Genomic DNA, 20,565 nt, shown 5'->3' with positions numbered 1-20,565 from the left:
GTTGGCTCTTCCACCACACACAGTAAACGCTCGGTAAGTACCACTGACTGCCCCATAGCCCACGGAGCCACCTAACTACCCATCCCAAAGGCCCTGGAAACACCTCGGGAGGCGACTAGCATCGGGGCTAGCATCGGGGTTAAACAAGAGGCTGGAAATCACTTGGTGTGGAATCCTGCTTCTACCACCGTCTAGAAGCGTAGCCGGGGACAAGGTGCTGAACCCCTGAACCTCCCTCTGCTCATCTACACATGAGGAAGGGTTGCTCTGTCAGATGCAATAATACACACAAGATGCTCAGGGCCATGGCTGCTGTACAAAACTGTTCACAAAGGCAGACAATTATCAGACCAATACAGATCCATGTGCGTGTGCGCGCACACACACACACTTTTGTAGGATAAATGTGGCATTTGTTTTTTTTTTTTCCCCTAAGTAATCTCTACACCCAGTATGGGGCTTGAACTCACAACCTCGAGATCAAGAGTCGCACGCTCTACCGACTGAGCCAGCCAGGCGCCCCAGAAATGGTGTTTCAAATTCATGAGGAAAGGCTGAGCCGGTCAACAAAGGGCACTAGTACGATTGGCTCTCCGTTTGGGAAAAATATAAAGTTAGGTCTCTAACATACACAAACAGAAACACACACACACACGCGCCCTTCCAAGGAGGTTGAAGATCAAAATAACACAATTATGATGTCGGGAGAAGAAAATACAGAATATTGTTATAATTTAGGGATTAGGAAAGACTTTCCCAAAACAAGCCACCAAACTCATAAACTGTTGAGATTATAGTTTTATACGTTTAAAAAAAATGAGCAAAACTTTGGTAGAGAGAAATATTTCACTGGTAAAATTAATAGCAAAATGACAAAAAGGGAAAAATAGTTACTACACACACAGGTGCACACACCAGAGAAAGTCCAGTATCTGCAACTCATTAAAAAGTCCTATAATTCAAAAAGAAAGTTATAAATAGCCTTGTAAACAAAAAAATGGTAGAGGATTCCAAGAAGCAACTCACAGAAATACAAATCGGGTCAGGGATGCTTCAGTTTCCATCTGTAAAATGAGGACAATAATCATAGCAAATTCACAGGGGTGCTGAAGTTGAAATCAGTAATTTCCAGTCCTGTGCCACAATCCTGGCACATAAATACACTGTATAAATAGTGGTAGTGGAGGTGGTGGTGAACGAGTATTCATTAAGAAAACACACAAAATAAAAATCAGAGATCACGAGCAAAACTGCAGAAAGACTAATGTTACCCAATATTGGAAACAGTACAGGAAAACAGGCAGCCTCTACACCTCCCTGGAGGAGACACACACACGTACAAAAACACACGCACGAGGACAGTGAGAACCAGAAATAACAGAAACCACGACCACACGGGAAGCACTCACTGCATTCATCAATATGATGGATTGCAGCACAGCAATGACTTAAGGGTGAACCCCGGCGTGGAAATGTGTCTACGGTCTTGCTAAGCAAAGACTGCAAGCCATAATTTGTACCTTTGTATAAAATATATATCTGCAAATGAACAAAAAAGGGAAAGGCCAAGCTGTTATTGTGGTTACGTCTAGGAAGGGAAGCAGGACGAGGTGGGAGGACAGGGTATTTAAAGTTTTACTCCATTGACTGTCTTTGATTTCTTTAAATAAGCATGTACTAAAAACACGTTTCCTCTTTAAAAAAAAAAAAAAGGGCAACATAGTCAGTGTTTCACAGCGGTCATGGGTGGACACCTGAGTGAATGACAGGGTCCCTTACGTTCCTTCAGCAGCCAGCACGTGCCCCACCTTGGCAGGTGGGCTCCAGAGAGGAGCTATGAAAGCTGGATACTAACAGGATCATTCAACTTGAACCTGACGCCGCTAATAACCTCCTGATCGGGGATGCAAGGCAACAGCAAGGTCAGCGACCGGCGGTTTGATGTCCCAGGGTCAACGAGCAAGTTCACACACTAGTTTATCAGTCTTCAGAAGTCTGATTTACACAAAGAAGTTTCCCAGGGCAAGAGATCCAAGTTCCTAATCCTGCCAAGTGGGGGCCTACACAGCAGGAGACCTTCCTGACCTAAAAAGGGCAGCCAACAAGCTGGCCATTTCAACACCTTCATTCTTGTATTACAGCAAAAGGTAGAGCAAGACCCAAAAGAGCTCACCACTTGGCAACCTGTAACTGTCAAATGTGACAACGTATGCCTGGATCCGTCTAAAAAATATTTATAAAACTCAACTACAGTAGATGACACGGCTGACTTCTTTTACTCCCCGAGGCAGGACGGGAGGACCACACCCCGGACCTGGTTTTGGGAAGATGGCAGCGGCTGAGTCATGCTAGACCTTCAGAAGTGGCCGGCGTTTAAGGGCCACACCTTGGCCACCCTCATGACACCGAGCCGCAAACGTCGGAAGTCAAGGGCTTCAGAAAAGCTGATGCTCACACTCTCGAGCAAAGCAGGAAGCAAGAAATGAGTACTGCCTGCTGTGTTTTCTCGACCTCTATAATATCATCGGCCGCAAATGGCAAGCTTAAAACTGTCAAACTAAAAACTGTCTCTGTCACCAGAAGATGGTTTGGCTGAAGGTGGGCAGAAAGGGGGCGGAGCTGCCCACCGAATGGCTAGAGAGACATTTTTTTAGAAAGAGAACCACCAAGACAAACCTGGGCCATAACCAAGCCACATGATCCTTCACATGCGTTTTCAAGACAGCCTGTCCTCAAAAGAAAGTATCGTTCCAACCCAAACCCTCCTTTTAACATGGGTAGCAGTCGATTAGCGTTTATAAACTGAAGAGAGGTTACTTAAGAAGTCGACCCCGGTTTGGGCTGGTGCAGAAGAATTTCTGCCACTCTGATTAGGGTCTTTTTTTTCCCACCCCTCTTCATGAAGAAAAAAAAATGAGGTTAACATCTTTTTTATTTTCTAGTTTCTAAGTTTAATTTTATATATATGTAAGTTTTAACTAATCAAGAATTTCTGATTCCATGATTTTGATTATAATTTATATGATGGTGATTCATACCCACTCAAACTGTGGGTAGTCAAAAGCTTTTCGCAAGAAGGAGCGTGCGATCTGTTTAATGCCTTTACTGGGGATGGGGCAGGAACTGCAGACAGTAAACGAGTGCCCGGCCACTCTGTGCCCGGCTCCAGGCTGGACGCTTTCCCGTGGTCTCTCATTTCATCTGCTCCTCACAATATCTTTAAATACCCAAATTACCAGACATGGAAGGAGAGCAACCATTTCATTTCCAGATAAGTCCTGTACATCTGGCTGGCGATTTGGTTATAAAGATTTTTAATGGTGCTAGATAAGGGGACCATTAAGAGGGAAGGAATTAAAAGGAGGAAAATATTTGTCAAGCAAACATGTCAACAGTCTCTGGGGAAAAGGGAGGGAAGCAGTTTCCCTGTTTTGCCGGATGATGAAAAGCCCAAAGAAGGCTAAGAATTTCTGTTACTGAGTTCTGGGCTGCAGCGGGCAGGATCCTCCCGGAGCCTCTGGTTTCAGGGAGGGATGCCAGGCCCAGGGAGAGACCAAGGGGTACTGCCAGTTTCGAACCGTCTTGATACACCCAAGACTATGGTTTGTAAGCTTTGCTGCTAGGAGACTTGCACTTACGTGAGCAACACTGTAACACAGGGAGGCCTCAGCATTCCCCAGCCCTTTCTTGCTGAGAGCTGTCTTTTCTCTAACAGTGCCTTTCGAACTTGGTGCACCAGGATGACGGGCAGGGGAGGGGGGTGCAGTTGAACCCTACACTGCGGCTTCCCACCCCAGAGCTTCTGCCTCAGTAGGTCTCAGGTGTGAACGCAAAGTCTGCATTTCTAACATGCTCCCAAGTGCTTCTGCTGGCCTGAGACCACACACCTCAGAACCACTGTTCTTTAAAAAAAAAAAAAAAAAAAAAAAAACACCAGGCTCCATCAAAGATGGGAACAGGGTATTTATGATGTGGCAAAATCTTTTATCAATTCTGATAATCTGAGCCACACAAAGGCAGGGGATTTTGTGTGTTGCTCTACGCCCAGCGCCCAGAAGAGGGGCTGACGCATAGCACGTGCCCCATACACCCCTACCAGGGAAGTCAAATGAATCGGTACGCTCCATGGTGGAGACCGGCCCATATGGGCAGGAGTGAGCCAGGGAAAGTGGCTGTATATGCACCAGCTACAAAGGGAGTGGCTGCTAACAGTTTTTGGGTTTGTTTGTTTTTTTCATGGTCACAACAGAATACATTTTTAAATATTTCACAACCAGCTCTCCAGGAAAAAAAAAAAAAAAAAGCCCTAATTTGTGGCATGTGGCATGTGGCATGTGCCACGTTCCCTGGCGTAAATCCTTCCACCATGGTCAGTTACGAGCTATCCACGTGGCATCACTGGACGCAGAGTTGGGGCGGGATGAGCACTGCCGGCTCTCCTGAGCAGGTGGAGGCTCTCCACACCCCTGGGGGTACAGTTAAACGTTGTGCAGAGCCCACGCCACGGGCGCCCAGTTGACCTCTTCATGGCATCTTCGTGTCTTTCTAGTCCGGCAGCCCAATACTACTTTAGAATGCAAAGTAGTTGATATGCATATTCTTGCTAAAGCATCTAATTCTGAAAACTCGAAACTCAGATTTTCCGTGTTTCAGTGAGCAAGTTTGAATGGAAAGGGGGCTATAGTATTCTTTTTTATTAGAAGGGGAAATTGTGTCACTTCAAGGAGACATAGAGCTGACATTTCTGTCATCTGCTTCTGTGGGTACCACAGTTAATATTGTCACTTGCAAAATATAATAAACATGACGTTAAAAAAAAAAAAACAAAACACCAGGTTCTTCTCCTCATTTACAAATGTAATCTAGTCTTCAACAATGTATAAATTTCCTGGTTGGCTGATGTATTTCAAAATGTTTGGACTGCACAATTACTATTTATGATGAAAAACGTATATTATGCATTTTTTCTTATTAAGTATTTGATGCAAATTAATATTTCTCAGTTGACATTGATTTACTTCTGCTAGCTTAATAACACATTAACAGATGTTTCTTAAATCTCTACAGACTCCAATTCTTTTTAAAAAGATTTTTACCGTTCTAACTTCTTTTTTGGTATGCACATTTAAGATTATTTTCTTCTGAGCATTTATTTTTATTTTTATTTATTTATTTTTTTAGAGAGGAGGGAGAGGGAGAGGCAGAGAATCCCAAGCAGACTCCGCGCTGAGCACGGAGCCCAACGCGGAGCTCCATCTCATGACCCTGAGATCAAGACCTGAGCCGAAACCAAGAGTTAGACGCCTCACCAACTGAGCCACCTAGGCGCCCCGTTATTTTTATTTTTAATTGAAGTATAGTTGACGCATATGATGTTAGTCTCAGGTGTCCAGCACAGTGATTCAACAATTACCTGCGCTAGGAAATGCTCACCACCAATAAGCGTAGTTACCGTCACCATCACCCTATGAAGTTATTACAATATTACTGGACTATTCCCCATGCTGTACTTTTTACCCTTGTGACTAACTTATTTTATAACTGTAAGTTTGCACCTCTCAATCCACTTCACCCTATTTGCTAAGTTGGTTTGCGCTGGAAGGGAAGCTTCTACTTAACAACAATGGTACCACCACGGACACCCGTATGGACAATGACGGCAAACACTCCCGAGTTGAGCACGTGGCCGGCCCTGGAGCCAGCACTTGACACACGTTATGGCATTCGACTTTCACAACAGCCCTGTGATGTAGGAACCCCAATTCAGGTGAGGGAGATGGGGCTGGGAGGGGAAATCATGTGCCCAAATCGTCATTAGTATGGCATGGTTGCACGGGGATCAACAGCCACGCTGAGCAGGAGGTCCTAAGCAGGTCTGTCTTAATGACCCAGGTCAGTAAATGATAAATGCAAAACTTCCTCGGCCTTCGCTGAGCTGCAGACTTTGATCCTTTCTTCTCCAAGTTATGGGGAGGCTTTGAGTGGCCGATTCACAGCACGCCCACCCAGACACGGGCCAGGGCTTCGGCAGGCTAGGCAGAGCATGTTTTCTCTGTATCATCGACCAAGGGTGGGAGCATGGCTCTGGGGTTCCACGGGAGGGCAGGCATGCCGAAATTAAATTCAAGCTATGAGAAATCATGCTTTGAAAATCTCTACCATATTTTAGAGTGTCAATATACACTTTATATTGAAGATGCATCTATGGGATTCCCTGTTTCTGCCCTTCCTTCAAGCTCTAGTACAGCGGTTCTCAATGGGGTGGGGGTTGACTTTGCCCCCAGGAAACACTGGCAATGTCCAGAGACCACGCTGATGTTGTACTCGGAGGGGGTACTGGCATTGAGTGGAGGCAGTCTCTGCCCAAAACGTCAGTGGTGCCTGAAATCCTTCTCCATTTTCAAATGCCCTCAAGCTTTCTGTCCTCTTCCCCAAGTTTGGATGCCTAAGAAACTCCATCGATACCATCTTACGGCCTTCACTGTCTTTTATCTTGTCTTAATGACTGAAGAACATGTTCCATCTTGCCTTTCTCCTGATGAGGGCAAGAGCGTCTTGGTCGCCTTTGAAGGCCTCAGAACACTGGGAACTGCATTCTGCACAAAGTGGGTGTGCGATAAGTATCTGTCCAACACTCTGCTTTCCCTGGAGGGGGTAAAAATACTGAGAATTCAGACTCACCAACACTCAAGAGTTTCTACTGTGGAGGTGGAGGAGGGGTGCGCACTAAATCAGGAACACACATTTCCTATAAACGCTATCTCATTTAATCCTTCGAACCACTGAAGGAGACAGGAAATACTATTTTACGTACCTTCAGCTCATACATCTCATTTGTAAAAGGTCACATGCTGGTAAGTGACAGAGCCTGTTTCTGAGGCCAGATCTCTGAGCCCTGTGCTCCTTCGGTGACCCACCGCCCCGACACCGGGGCTAAGAGCCCCGCATCCTAGAGTCCCAGATTTAGGGTGTTGGAGATGCTAATGGGGAAAACAGCAACGTGAAAGGTTGGAAACTTTACATGATTAGTGTAAAACGTCACCAGTTTTGCCACCCAATACAGCCACAAAATCGGTCAGTTCGTGGAGTGCTGGAAATGGGCTTAAGTACAAGTTACATATTTAAAAATTAATTATAAAGATACTTAAGAGTTTACATGAGTCTTTCCTCCAGAGGAGTACTCAACGACTCATTTTTAAATGCTAATGTGCTAGAGCTTAAGAAAGTTCAAGATTTTTTTTTTTTTTAATCAGCAAAATCAGAGAGCCTAGGAAATTACGGTCCAAAGAGCCATCTTAGTTCAAGATGCAATTATGTGACCTTTCTTTATGCGCAGCACTCCCTAGCTGGCTCTCGCCTTCGAGGGGTTGCAAACTGTGGGCTTTCTCAAAGCAGCCAGGAGCTAGGCCTGGACCTGGTAAAGCACATAATAAATAACATCTGATGGCTCGTCTCAGTGAGCCCTGACAGTATTGATCCCCCAAATCAACCTGATGGATCTGTCTCGTTTTCATATTACACGGGGAGAAGTGAAAACAATGAAAGGTTTTCTTGTGGCCCCACATTAATTTTCGTCCTTTTTTTTTTTTTTAAGTTAGGGAGACCAGTTCTTGGCTCGCCATTGTTCTTCAAGAGGCCCACTGAGACCTCTGTGCTGAGGCCACATTTCCAGTGCGTGGCCCTAGCCTCTTAGGAAGCTGGATGGCCTGTGGTGTCACTCACAACCACCTCCTACCAAATAACCATTCACTCCCCACAGCGTACACCATGATGGAGGACACCCTTGGAGCGAAACATAGGGGCAGTCTAAAGTCCTTTTAGTTCTTTTCTCAGCCTTTCCCTCACTTCCGTCCTGCCTTTTCACATGGTCACTGTTGCTATCCTGCTTCCAGACTCATGAGATCTATGGCGCCCATACCCTGAATGGTGTGACCTGGCTCCCTTCCCAGGGAAATTTCCTGGCTTTGAGTTCACTTGGTAACCTGTTCCAGGCAGGCCTAGACCCAACAGAATGAAAACCCTTCCTACTACAGGGTCAAGTAAATCCTCTGAGGGCACGATGTAAAGCATGTCATACGATATGGTATGTTCCCAGCCCGTGTGGGTACCCGGCATGTGGCAATCATACCCGCTTGGACCTCCTGAGCCGAGGTTCTCAGTGCTTTGGGAGCCCCTTCTTGTTTCGCTCACTTTGGGTTTTGGGTAACCCATCTTCAGATGGTCTGCCTTAGCAATGACCTGGACATACGGGTGTTGGAGGCACAGGGGCGGGCTTGGGGTCCAGCGCACCTGGCCCAGGTTTCCGGGGTCCTGCTGGGCTAGTCCCTCTGGGCTGAGGAAGGAGCTGAGATGAGCCTAACACTAGTGCACGGGTTCTGCAGGTAGCTTCAGCCCTCGCCTGGCCGTTCCAGCTTCCAGAACCTTTGCCTGTGCTCAGCTCCTTCCATCCACCGGTGTTTGTCACACATCCCAGAAGATCAGAAGATCTTGGTATTTCTCTCTAATTGAAGAGGGTAGAGGGACAAGTGCTACAGGCAATTCTTACTATCAGGGAAGCCTGGAAAAACACCGGGTGATTCCTTTTTGACAGGCATCTTGAGTTTCTACTATATAACGAATACCATGTCAGAGACCGCAGAGGATAAAAGCCAGGAATGAGTGGAGACTTTGTAGCCAGGCCCTTCGGGTTCCATTTCTGCGGCCCCACTCATCAGTGGGGACCAGAGCCAGCCCCTTAACCCCTCACTGTTTCTCCCTGTGCGGAACAAGCATGATGATAATACCCACTTCATAGGTTGTTATGTGGATAATGTGCTAATGTGCGTAAAGCACTTAGTTTAGCACCCTCCACACACTCGGGCACTCAATAAACATTAGCTATTATTATCCCATAGACCAGAGACTGCTGAGTGGCAGCCCTTAAGCCAAATCTGTCCTAGAGACCTATTTTGTTTGGCCTGCACATTTTCCTATTTAATCGAGCCAACAGTTTAAAACTGGTAGATTCTGGCATTTTAAGAAGGTTGAAGACATGGCAACACGCAGGGCCTGCCCTCCCCTCTGGCAGACATTGCCTAGGGCTGGGTCCCATGGCCCCCCCTTTGATAGCAAGCATAGCCCCCCACATCACTTAGGATTAACTCCCTGCCTGACCGTCGTAGGAAGGCCAAGCCCTATTCTAGACCAATTCTACCAACATATCCAATGTTAGGTTCTGTTATTCCCCCGTATTGACTTCAGTCCAACTGGTCTCTCCTTGTGTGACCTATATTCCTCTCCCTACCTTTTGCCTCATGATGCTTCCCCAGCCATGAACAATCTCCTCAATCTTCCTTCTCCATCTAGCTCCATGGTTCCAACTGCGAATGCACAGCAAAATCATCTGGGACACTTTGAAAAAAAGAAAAAAATTCCCATGTCTGGATGCCACCCTCAAGGATTCTAATTAATCCAGGTGGGGCCCGAGTTTTTGGTATGTTTTTGGAAGTGCCCAGATGATTCAAATGTGCACCCTCGTGTGCTCCGAGACCGATGATCCCGAGAGCTCCCCTCTCTCCTGGCCCAGCCAACACCTCTTGCCGGCACCGCACCACTGAGGACTAGATGAGTCTTGTTTTCCTCCTGACTCCTGTTTAGTCTTGCTCGCGAAATCACCTTGTGTTTAAAGCCTGTCTCCCCAAACAGACTGTAAACTCGAGAGTGGGCGGGTCACACCTCCGACTTCTTCTCCATCCCTCACAGACCGACCAGGGTGCCAAGCACACCGGAGACATCGAACGAAAACGCCTCTCGAGGATCTGGGTCTTACAGTGTAGAAGGCACTGTGCGCAGTACGTGGTGAAGCCACCCCGGACGGGTTTCCTGGAGCCTGCAGGAACGCCAGTGATGAGGCGGCGAGGAGGCGGACTCGGGGCCGGTGGGAATGAGGGCAGCCAGAGAAGCGAGGTGGAGTGGGAGGAGAGGGAACCCACGAGCAAACGAAGGCACCAGAAGGAACCCTGCAGCCATCTGAAGCGCTGTGCCCGGCCAGCAGCCGAGCCGGGAGGACCTCGAATGCCGCAGAAAAGGTTGTAATTAATTTGGTAAGTCACAAGAGCGGCCAGGGAAGGCTGGAATCCTGGCATCCTTCTAGAAGCCAGGCAGAGGGAGAGGTGAGCGGTGAAGGGGACAGGGAGGCCCGGAGGCAGGCTCCCTGACCCTGGAGATCAGCGCAGCCCTCTCCTCCCACCCCCTCCATGGACGGGGGCCTCTGCGCCGGCTGGGTCCCAGGGTGCTCAGACACCCCGATTCCGGCCATTCAGTCTTAAGCCACGGTTTACTGTGCAGAAGTGAAATCATGCTAACAGTGCAACTTTATTAACGCATTTAATCGCAGAAATAAAGACTTTCCTCACGACGCGATTACTACTGCTAGGACTATTATAATAAGAAGCTTATTCTTCTGTTCCTTCTCCCAAGTCAGTGCACAGCTTATCAAGAGACACAGACCCTAATGACCAGGTCAGGAGAAAATGGCTCCGTGCGTCACTCCTCCTCCCCGCCACCACCTTTTGTGGAGGTGTAACTGGGTTTAAGTGAGGGCCGGGCTAGTTAAGAAAACAGGCCACAAAGGACAGCCCAAGAGATGGCCGTGGAAGGGGAGCCCGGTCCTGCCAGGTATCTGCTCAACACTCTCCCGACCCCTCCCACGTGCCAGGCCTTGCCTACCCACTTTACAAATACGAACTCCTGCCATCTTCCTAACCCCCCCTGGGGGTGCGGGGGTTAGGTACTGCGATCTTCCCATTCTACCGGTTAGAAACTGAGACGCAGAGGTTCAGCGTGCTAAGCCCCAAGTCACATGGCTGGTGCGCGGAGCCAGAGTAAGAACCCAGGTGCCCTGGCTCTGGACTCCACCATCTGACCCTCATACCCAGCTGCCCTTCCCTTGTCGCCTGAATTCAAGGTGAGGGTGCCGTTTGGCACACGAGCCTTCCTCTCTCCTAAGGCCTGCCGGACCCAGCGGGACTCAAAGGGGATGGGGCTTGGGGCCCACAGGGCTACAGCTCCGGTTTTCTAGCTCTAGAACCTCAGAGCATCAGAAATGGCAGTGGGCAAAGGAGGGGGTGAGCACTCGAGCTCTCGGGGCTCTGAGCTCCCTTCCCGTGACCCCAGGGTCCGGAGCCACAACCACTGGGGTCATGAAAACTGGAGCATGCCAGAGGAGCCAAAAGGCTCTCCGGGGTAGCCAGGCATGAGCTGGCCAGGAGGACCAAGGGCATTTGGCTTCTCGCTGCCTGGAAGATGGACTCCGTTTACCAAAATATCTTCTGGAACACGAGTTTCACTGATAACCACAACTGCTGTCTTCATGCTCCTGAGTGCTCCCTGGCCGAGAGGCCGGCGCTCCGCACAGCCCCTTGCGGGTCTGTGGGCGACACACAAGCCATAGATCCGAGCCCCTAACAACTGGATGAACTACAGCCACCTCAGATTAGGTTTCACTTTTAGGCTCCAGGGCTTGAAGTGATTCTATTTTTAAGCTTCCTCAGTTCCACCAGTAAAAGTTGACATTTTAATGAAATGCGTTCTGGGTTTTAGGGGATGGTGACTTCCTCTGAAAGTGTTAACTGACCAGCCACTTGGTTAGATCAGAAGTCTTTCCTGCGGGAAGAGCCACTAGGCCAGTGTGACCAAGGACCTCTGAAAACCTGTCCAGTAACTCCAGACGTGGATGGCCCCGGACAAAACTTCCAGCACCGGAGCTATTTGGTGCCCCTGCCCTGAAGAAAGTTTCAAAAGTCCGCTTAGGTTCTCTTCTCTATATGTTTCCTCTTTTAATAAAAGCACCTGAAATGTCATATACACAGAGAACAAGCTTGTAAGTAACAAAGCTTTAAAAACACTGCCACGTTTTTATAAGTCAGTCATTCCTCCCATTTTGAAAAATTCCCTTTCATTGAACATCTAAAGTCACTCGCTTATTCCGAATATTTGACAATGAGTTGTTACTCCAAGACCAACTGTTCAAAGGATACTTCCATACGTGCACATGTCAAAAAAAAAAAAGTCACCCCTCCTGAAGGCCATCTAAAACGGACTCTATACATCTGATTTTTCCCATATAGGGCACCTGAGACATAGTTAACTTTTTCTTGGTGATTGAGGCTTCCTCTAAGAATTCAAGTCTCTAATTTCAGTCCTGGCTTTGCCATGAGCTAGCCTGTGACCTTGGGCGAGTAACTGAACTCCACTGGGGCTGAATTTCTTCACCTGCAAAACGAAGGGATCGGGTCAGAGGATAACTGCTGCTTCACGGCTCTCAACGTTAGGAGTCGAACGAAGACCACAGGAATCATCAATTGTTGCCCATGCTAACCGAAAGCATTCTTCTTAGGGACTGTTGAGTTATAAGAATATTGCCTGGACTCTAAGATAGCCCCAGACAGTTGGGCCAAAGTCACTTATAGTTGACCCTTGACCAACACAGGTTTGAAGTACACGGGTCCACTTCTATGGGGTTTTATTTTTTGTAGTACTAGAAGTGTACTTTCTCTTCCTTGTGACCTTCTTAGTAACACTTTCTTTCCTCAGGCTTACTTTATTATAACACTGTATGTAATACACAGGCAAAATCTGTCATAACTGTGTTATCAGGAAAAGTTCAACAGTAGGCTATTGGTAGTTAAGTTTTTGGGGGAGTCAAAAGCTATATTCAGATTTTGATTGTGTGTGCATGCTGTTCAAGGGTCACCTGTACTTTTCTTCATCTCTTCCCTATTCCACCAGCTGTTCATTCTCCCTATCAGCCTCCAGTGGACATAAACTGCTTTAGTTGACAAATCTAAGTAATGGTCTGCTTTGCTCAGGTTCTCTCCAGCAAAGCAAAGTGCATGGGCTTTGTGATACCATCTGGCACCCAGTGGGCTTTATCTCTTCTTGCTCAAAGTGATACTCGACCATGGCCACAAGACTGACTCCCCAGTTAAGGTCCGGGGAAGACTAAGAATGCATTCTTGTAACTTGTACATTCTTTGAGTTCTAAAGACACCCTGCTTTATGGGGGTGGGGGGAGTGTTTGAAGCAAAAATGACAACAGAAAATAAACCAATTTCCTTCTGACTGGAGCAAATGTTACGTGCGTTACCCCTCTATAGGAAGCCCCTTCCTGGGTTTCCTGTCCTCACCTCAGTTGTTGCTTTTCTAAGCCTTCTGTTGTGTAACTTTTCTTTGCGTAAGATACTCTGTGAAGCCAAAGAGTGGATCAGAGTAGGAGGAAGGAGATACCATTAGTGGTTTCCTATATTTACTGCTTTCCCAGTTTATCTTCCCTTCTTAGTCCCATGAAAAATGATTAGTAGAAAAAAAATGCTTCTTAGCAATTGTAAATACAGTCCCTAAAACACTTATTTTTAAGCTGCTAACAAGCATGAAAATATGCATTAAACCACATGCTTATTAGTACCTCGAAGAATTCAGGAAAGTTCCCCTCTCTAAAAACCAAATTGAAACAGAGAATGTGATAAGAATTGAAATCTACTTCTGTGCCTTGCACTCTTTGGAGTGGGTTTCATGGGCACCGAGGCAGGACTCGATATCCTGAGCACAGGCCAATTGTTGGCTTTCTCTCATCCTGGGTTTCACAACGTTAGTAAGAAAGGAGGTGGTTACAAAAGAATGGGAGCCGGTGAGCCTGGCAAAGTGGCTGTAAACTGGACAAATGGAAGACAGGGAAATCCTGTGAAATCAGAAAACTAAGGATGGATATCTGAAGCTTTGCCAAATGGGTCCCAGTCCTGTGGAAAGGGGGTTGAAGGTGTGGGTGGTATATCTTTGGGGAGGCAATCAAGACAGAAGAGGTTTGGTTTTGTTTTTCAAGTAGGCTCCTAGCCCGGCCCAGCATGGAGCCCAATACGGGGCTTGAACTCATGACCCTGAGAGATCAAGACCTGAGCTGAGATCAAGAGTGGGACGCTTAACCAACTGAACCCCCCAGGCGCCCCAAGACAGAAAAGTTAAAAGAAAACTACTGCATGAGATCTCTGAGAAATGAGAATAAAAGCAACTCCCCGCCTCCCCTCCCCCCGCCAGCCTTTAAATCTCCAGGTGCTGCTGTTTATTCAGGCCTAAGCTTTGAGTATTATTTTCTGTTTTCAAGTTAGCTTTACACCGCACAACATTAATCTCAGAATCTACTCTTCCAAGCATTACACAAGGTGATGACTTATAGGAAAAAAAAAAAAAAAGTCCTTTCCTGTGCGCGAGCTTGGGTTCCTCCGCTCACAGTGCCACATTTAAGGGTGCTTTGTTTGAGGGGATGATTAGAGTGGCGCCCTGGGTACTGACTACAGAGGAGCTATTTGTACTGCCCGAGTCTGGGCACTGCATTATATTAAAACTTCCATTTTGGGGTATGTAGTGACTAAAAATTCTCTCCTAGTTTAAACTTGGCATCAACCATATATCTCAGCAGAAGCAAGATTATTGAGTATAGAACCACAGGAACCCGGCGTTTTTCTTTTATACTCGCACAGGAAACAACAGACCCAGCCATAGCATCTAGGGCTCCTCCATTCTCACACCGAAATTTCGAGCACTGTGGGTTCTTTCCCAAAGTATAATCAGGAGGCTGCTGTGACTGGATTAAATTAAATCAGATGTGAAAGGCCACTGTCTCTTGCGTTAATAGATCCCAAATTTTCTAGGAGGAGAATGAAATAAATTTCACCTTCTTTTTTAGAAGAGGCAGAAAATGATGAAGCCCTTTCTGCTTCAGAAAATAGCACTTCTGGGCCTCTACAGCTCTTCCATTTCCAATAGTCCACCAGCTGAAAATGAATTTACCTAGAGCATGCCTCTGCCTTCCTGACAATTGAGAGCCAGGAAGCACAGATGGCACCCCAAAGGGAGCAGGTCCATGGAGTCACGGGAGAGGTAGAGCCCAGGCGAAAAAGTGAGGATGAGTTGATCTAAATTTATCACCACTCAGGGCACAAGATCATGTACAGGCAGTTCGACACCAATCTCTATATAGTCCTGTCCTACTGACATGTCCCTATTTCACCCATTGCTGGAAGAGCCACGTTCTGTGGATTAAAAAACCCAAATTAATTCGGTATCATTAATTACATATCACCTTAGAAAACTTTTAACCCTTTTACTCTCATATGTAAACAAGGCAGTGTGCACAAAGTCTTAACACTATTTCTCTAAGTTATAAAAGAAATAACATTTCTGAATGTTAATTTTGTTGGATATCTACTATTTGCCTGGCACTGTGTGAAGAGTTTTACGTGCATTATCATATTGAACCCTTAAAAAGAAAGAGAACCTTAACCTTAACCTTGCTATTGTTCCCATTTTACAGAAAAGGAAAGCTTTTGAGAAATTATTTGCCTAAGATCATAAAACTTGTAAACGATAGCAGCAATATAGCTACTAAGATAGTACTCATATATTTTCTCCCATTAAAAAAAGGTTGAGGATCTATTCCTGTAAAAAGTTGTTAGATGTTCCTGAGAATTGCAACCAGATGGGTCTGCAAATCTGGCCACCAGAACAGAGTTCTCAACCTCTTCTTGGACACAGTGTTTAAATGGTTACTCTGCTCAGCCAATCACTCAGCTATCCCCAAGCCATCTTCTGCCTTAGGGGAAGAAGATGAACAAAATTTCAAGACTTAAATAAAAGTTTAATATAATTTTGATAAGAAAATCAAACTTTATCTTCAACGCTCATGATTTTGGAATAATTTCATGGAAAGAAAGATAAAGTTTTGACATAACTTGGAAGACAGGGTAATTTTTATAAACACAATGAATTACATGTAAGTTTGGCTAGGCAGTTTTGGAGGCTCGACAAGCAGGCTAAGATTCCAAAAAAACCCCAAAAAACCCCAGCAATCTGGTGGTCTCCTAATTTCCCATTATCAAAACTACTCTCCCATAAATCTGAATCCAATCCAAGAATTATGTCAATAGCTGGTTGTTTCAGATTAGGTTTCTAATATAGTAAGAGAACTATGTAAGGTGCCAATATGCTTAAAAAACATTCAAACATGTTCAGGTCAGATGAAGTTAACAGTATTTAATGCTAAAAGCATGGAATATTCTTGTGCCTGAGATCCAGCCTCCTGGATACAGTATGTGTAAGTAGGTACTGTACTCTATCTCCCCCCTGCTGGCAGACCCTTGTCACTAAAAACGATGAGCTTCTTTGAGACTATATGAGACTATATCACACATCCTCAGCAAGTATCTCCGGGGCTGGAAAGCAGTTAAGATCCAACCATGAGAGAAATTGGAAAGAGTAAGGGAATAAAAAAATTTTCATTATTCCAAAACCCATCTCATTTCCCAAAGTGCTGCGTAGGTGCCGACTTTCTTAAAGAGCCCTGCAAAATCTTGCTTCTCCAAAAAATACACCCATTTGGAACTGAGACAAGGTGAGGTCAACGACTGGTATTATCAACAACCATAGCTGACTCGGGTTCGTTTCTAACCTCGTGGGGGCCAACCCTCACCACGAGGGTGAAGACAGGAGGCATGGAGGAAGGGAATGAAGGAGAGAAAAGGAGAAAGGGGAGAGACCTCCGGGCCACACTTCTTTCTAGTATCGACAAAAAGAGAAGCCGCATACTGACCTAAATCATCTCTCAAAGGCGCTTTATAAATTACAGGGACAAAGGGAGGGGGTGGCGGGTGGCCTGGGAATCCTACAGACACCCTACCCTCTGACCCGCCCCCCTCCCCCTCCAGCACAAGGGAAGGAAGACAGAAAACAGAGCTTCAACTCGGCCATTGGCGAGAAGCCCCCCCTCCGCTTTCCGATCGCCCATCCATCGGCCCCCTAGAAAAAAAATACACGTAAACACCATACCCACCCCCTGGGGCGGACACTCCCGGCCCGAGGTTCCTAGAACCCGAGGCCGGGGCATTTACTTAGTTAGATTTTTCTTGCTTACTCATTTCCCTCAAGCACCCAACCCCCCGTTCCCACTCCAAAACCCCGCTCAACCGCCTACCCCCACGGCTTCAGCCCCCAGCAGAATCCGGTGCCCCCGCGGCGGCGGCAGCCCCCGAGCCGTCCCGGTCACTAACCTGCTGCTGTAAGGGCATTTCCGAAACCAGCCTGGCTCCGGGGGAGGTGGGGGGGGCCGGCTGGAGAGGGGGCCCGGAGGGCCGAACAGACCGGCGGCGCCGGGCGAGGGCGGGCGCCCGTGGGGGGGGGGCTAGGGAGAGCAGAGGGAGGGTGGCCGTGCCGGGGGCGGGTGCGAGGGCGCCGGGACCGTCCCAGGCCAGGGAGCCGGCGAGCAGGAGGAAGTGGGTGCCCCCCTCTCCCCCTCCAGCGCCCCCTCCCGCCGCCGCCTCCTCCCCAGTCACAGGCGCGTCCTCCGCGCACGTGTGCGAAACGTCACCGGCGGGTCCCGGGGAGAGGGACAGACCCAGGCGGCGGGACGGGAACACGGCTGCCCCCGCCCTCCGTCGCCGGGGGGCGGGGAGGGGGACAGGGCGGGGAAGGAAGGGGCAAGGGGAGAGGCGGGTCAAGGGCAGGCCCGGGGCCGGGCGAGAAAGGCCCGGGCGCTCGGGCCACGCGGGCGCCGCCGCTGCCGCCGCCGGGATGCGCCCAGGCCGGGGCGCCTGCCCGCGAGTCCCTCACCCCCAGACAGCCCACGCCCCAGCTCGCACCCGGCTTCCAGCCCCACCTTCCCCGCCACCTCTCTCCGCCTCCCCCGGCCCCTTTGTTGCCGGGAGTTACAGATCCCAAAATGTGTCAAGCGCGGCATGGCAGAGCCCCTGCGCCCCGAGCACGCCTTAGGGACCCCCGGCAGCCGACGGGCCTCCGAGGCCGGCGGGGGGCGATCACCCCAACAGCCCCCCCGGTTTCCAGCCCCCAGAGTCCCCCACTCCCCAGTTCACTACTCCCTCCCCCACCCCCTTCTCCATCCGGGGCGTGACCCCTTCCTACGCCCGAGAAAGAGGAAGCTTCGAGTTGAAGGGGAGGGGAGGGTGGGGGTAGGGAAAAGTGCAGGAAAAGAAGGGGGGGGCCGCGAAAAGTTTCGGAGTGTTTGAAGTGGTCCGCGCCAAGGCAAGCCCCCCTGCCCCGCGCGCCTGGCGGAGCCCCCCGACCCTCCGGGCGCAGGGGGGTGAGGGGGAGTGCACAAGTCTAACAATAAAGCCCAGTTGGAGGGGCAGCCGCCGAGGCCCACGACGCTCGGCCCCGCGCTGTCCCGGGGCGGCCCGCAGCGCGCCCACCACCCCGCGCGGTGCGAGCCCACCTCCCGCCCGGGCTGGGGACGGTGGGAACGGGAGGGCATTACCGGAGGGCCGCCGCCGCCGCCGCTGCCGCCGCGTCCCAGCGCTGGTGGCTGCTGCAGCAGCCCGGCTCTGCTGGAGGGTCCGTGCGGCGTGGTGTAGAGGAGGCTGCCGGCGGTCTGCTCCGCGCCGGGGGCACTGGGGAGGAGGGGGCCGGCGGCGACGGCGCCGCTTTGGAGGGAGGAGGAACAGGAGGTGGTGGAAGTGTTCGTGGTGAGGATCTGGATGTACGCGCCCGGGGCTGCAGCAGCGGCGGCGGCGGCGGCGGCGGCGGGGAAGCCGGGGCTGGCTAGCAGTGCCCTTTTGTCCATGGAGGCTGCAGCGGCGGCGGCGACAGCCGCCCCCTCCCCACCCCCGGCGGTCACCAGGTACTGCTCCAGGGCGGGCTGGATCCCCTTTCTCATCTCTCGCTCCTGCTCTTTTTATTGCTATGGTATTTTAATGTATTGTTTTCAATTTCTTTATTATTTGCAGTCGGAGTTTCCAAGTCTCTCCTCCTTCTCTCCTCCCCGCCCGGCGCTTCCGAGCCCCTTCTCTCTCTTTTCTTTTTATTTTTCCGCACCGCACGGGCCCCGGGGGCCAAAAATAATCGGGGCTCTGGAGAGAGGAGGGTCCCGGCCGCACGGATATCGGGCCCCGAGGGGGGATGGAGGCGTCGGGGGCGGCCGATGCAACGGATTGCGAGGCGGCGGCGGCAGCCCGGGTGCTGCGGCCGGCAGCTGAAAAATGGCTCCAGGAAGCTGCTGCTGACAATGAATGAAGGGATACGGTTTACGCGCCAAGGTCCTCCCGCGAAACTCAGATTTCCCGCCGGCTTTTCAAACCATATTTGCATATCCCCGCCCTTCAACCCGCCGAGGACCGTTCCCACAGCCCATTGGGCCTCTGCCTCCTTACTTAAGTCCCAATCGTGGCGCAGGGCCGCGACTTGCTGGTTTCCATTGGCTACCGTGCATCATGGTTACCGGGGCGACAGGGCCTCTATTTGCATAGGCCTCCTTGATTGGCTGAGGGAGAGCAGGGTTCTTAGGAGGTGGGGCAAAGCCTTTCCTTCTCTCCCACGGAAAACCACGCCTTGTCCAAGCTCCGCCCGGTCCCCGCCCGCACGCCGGGCGGGGGCTGCTGACCTGGGCAGGCGCTCAGCGCCCCGCAGACTCAGTGTCGATCTAGTCTGGAGCGCAAGTTTCGCTTTTAGAAATTGTCAAGGTGACCAAGGGGACACTTGCGGGATTCACTTTCCTTTGGCCAGTCAGTGTAATAGATGTACACGAGCTGGAGATTCTCCCACATGTGCTCCAAAGGCAAGCTGGACCATGCGGACGATGCCTGGCAGGTGGGAACTGAGCCCTTTAAATCGTGGGTTTCTCTTTTCCTGAAATCCAACCAATGCCGCGGCGAGAGCTGATCCCGAGGCCCAGGCTGATAGACAGAAGCATGTGGGCAGACGGAATCGTGGGGGCAGAAGGTTCGACTGACGTGATTGCGGGCACCACTTTAGTTAGCATTCCAGATCATTCCTGGTAGCTTCATTATTAGCCTGGATGGGGTTTAAGTAAAAATGAACTCTGGAACGTTTGGGGTGAAAGCTCACCACGAGTATTGGCAGCGGACCCCCCCCCCCCCCCCCCCCCCCGGCCAGAAGCACCCAGGGCAGTTAATCAGGGCTAACTTAGGACTGATCTGCGGGTTTCTAATCCTCCAAACAGTAATCCGAAGAAGTACACGCTTCCCACGATGACGTCTTGCTCCCAGCAAACGCTCCACGCCCAGGCACCAGCGCTTTACAGTCTCGGTTTCCTACCAAGTTCTCCGGCTGAAAGCAAACGCGACGATCCAGACTCATTCCAAAACATTTTAAACGACTTTTTTTTTTTTTTTAGTAAACCAGAAATTGTCACCAGAAGTCTATTAAATTATTGTCAAATCGACTTTTGTATTGATGCAACTCTGTTCATGGGTCTTAAAAAAAATTGATTGCTTCTGTGAGACTGAACAGGAAAAGGAACGTGGGGAAAGGTGTACGTGTCAGTCGTCATTTACAATTCCGGTCACCGAGAATTGTACAAAATAGCCGCTAAGCGGGTGTTCATAGGGTGATGAGGATTGCGATTCTTCATGCCCTGCTGCAAAACTTTGTTATTATTGTTATTAATAATAATTTCCAAAAAATTCCTATACTCAGTATTATGAAGGGCCTGGCCAGATCTGTCAGTTGAGGCTCGGACTCCCTAATACTTCAGTCCTGTTAACCTAGTGTGAAACAGGACGAGCT

At 49.4% G+C, this 20,565-nt stretch overlaps 1 protein-coding gene and 1 long non-coding RNA gene across 3 annotated transcripts in view; one reads left to right on the top strand and one right to left on the bottom strand.

Moving 5' to 3' along the window:
- E2F3 (E2F transcription factor 3) overlaps positions 1-17,296 on the bottom strand; it is a 73,128-nt gene extending 55,832 nt beyond the window's left edge. The window contains exons 1-2 of the mRNA XM_036123555.2: positions 17,079-17,296; positions 9,284-9,390 (exon numbers count right to left, since the gene is read on the bottom strand). Coding sequence (XP_035979448.1) covers positions 9,284-9,382 — 99 coding nt within the window. The 5' untranslated portion in view covers positions 9,383-9,390; positions 17,079-17,296. The remainder of the gene's footprint in view (positions 1-9,283; positions 9,391-17,078) is intronic.
- Positions 17,297-18,552: 1,256 nt separating this feature from the next.
- On the top strand, positions 18,553-20,221 carry LOC118555429 (uncharacterized). 2 transcript variants are annotated; one of them, XR_013441429.1, is made up of 3 exons: positions 18,553-18,661; positions 18,768-19,626; positions 20,000-20,221. It is a non-coding gene; the product is annotated as an uncharacterized LOC118555429 (long non-coding RNA). The 2 variants fall into 2 exon arrangements; XR_013441428.1 differs by having other exon boundaries at positions 18,768-20,221.
- Positions 20,222-20,565: the final 344 nt, after the last annotated feature.

Source organism: Halichoerus grypus, chromosome 9 (genome assembly GCF_964656455.1).
Source record: "Halichoerus grypus chromosome 9, mHalGry1.hap1.1, whole genome shotgun sequence".
In the NCBI taxonomy this organism is placed as follows: Eukaryota; Metazoa; Chordata; class Mammalia; order Carnivora; family Phocidae; genus Halichoerus; species Halichoerus grypus.
The sequence above is the reverse complement of the archived record's forward strand: the minus strand, read 5'-3'. Positions and strand labels throughout refer to the sequence as shown.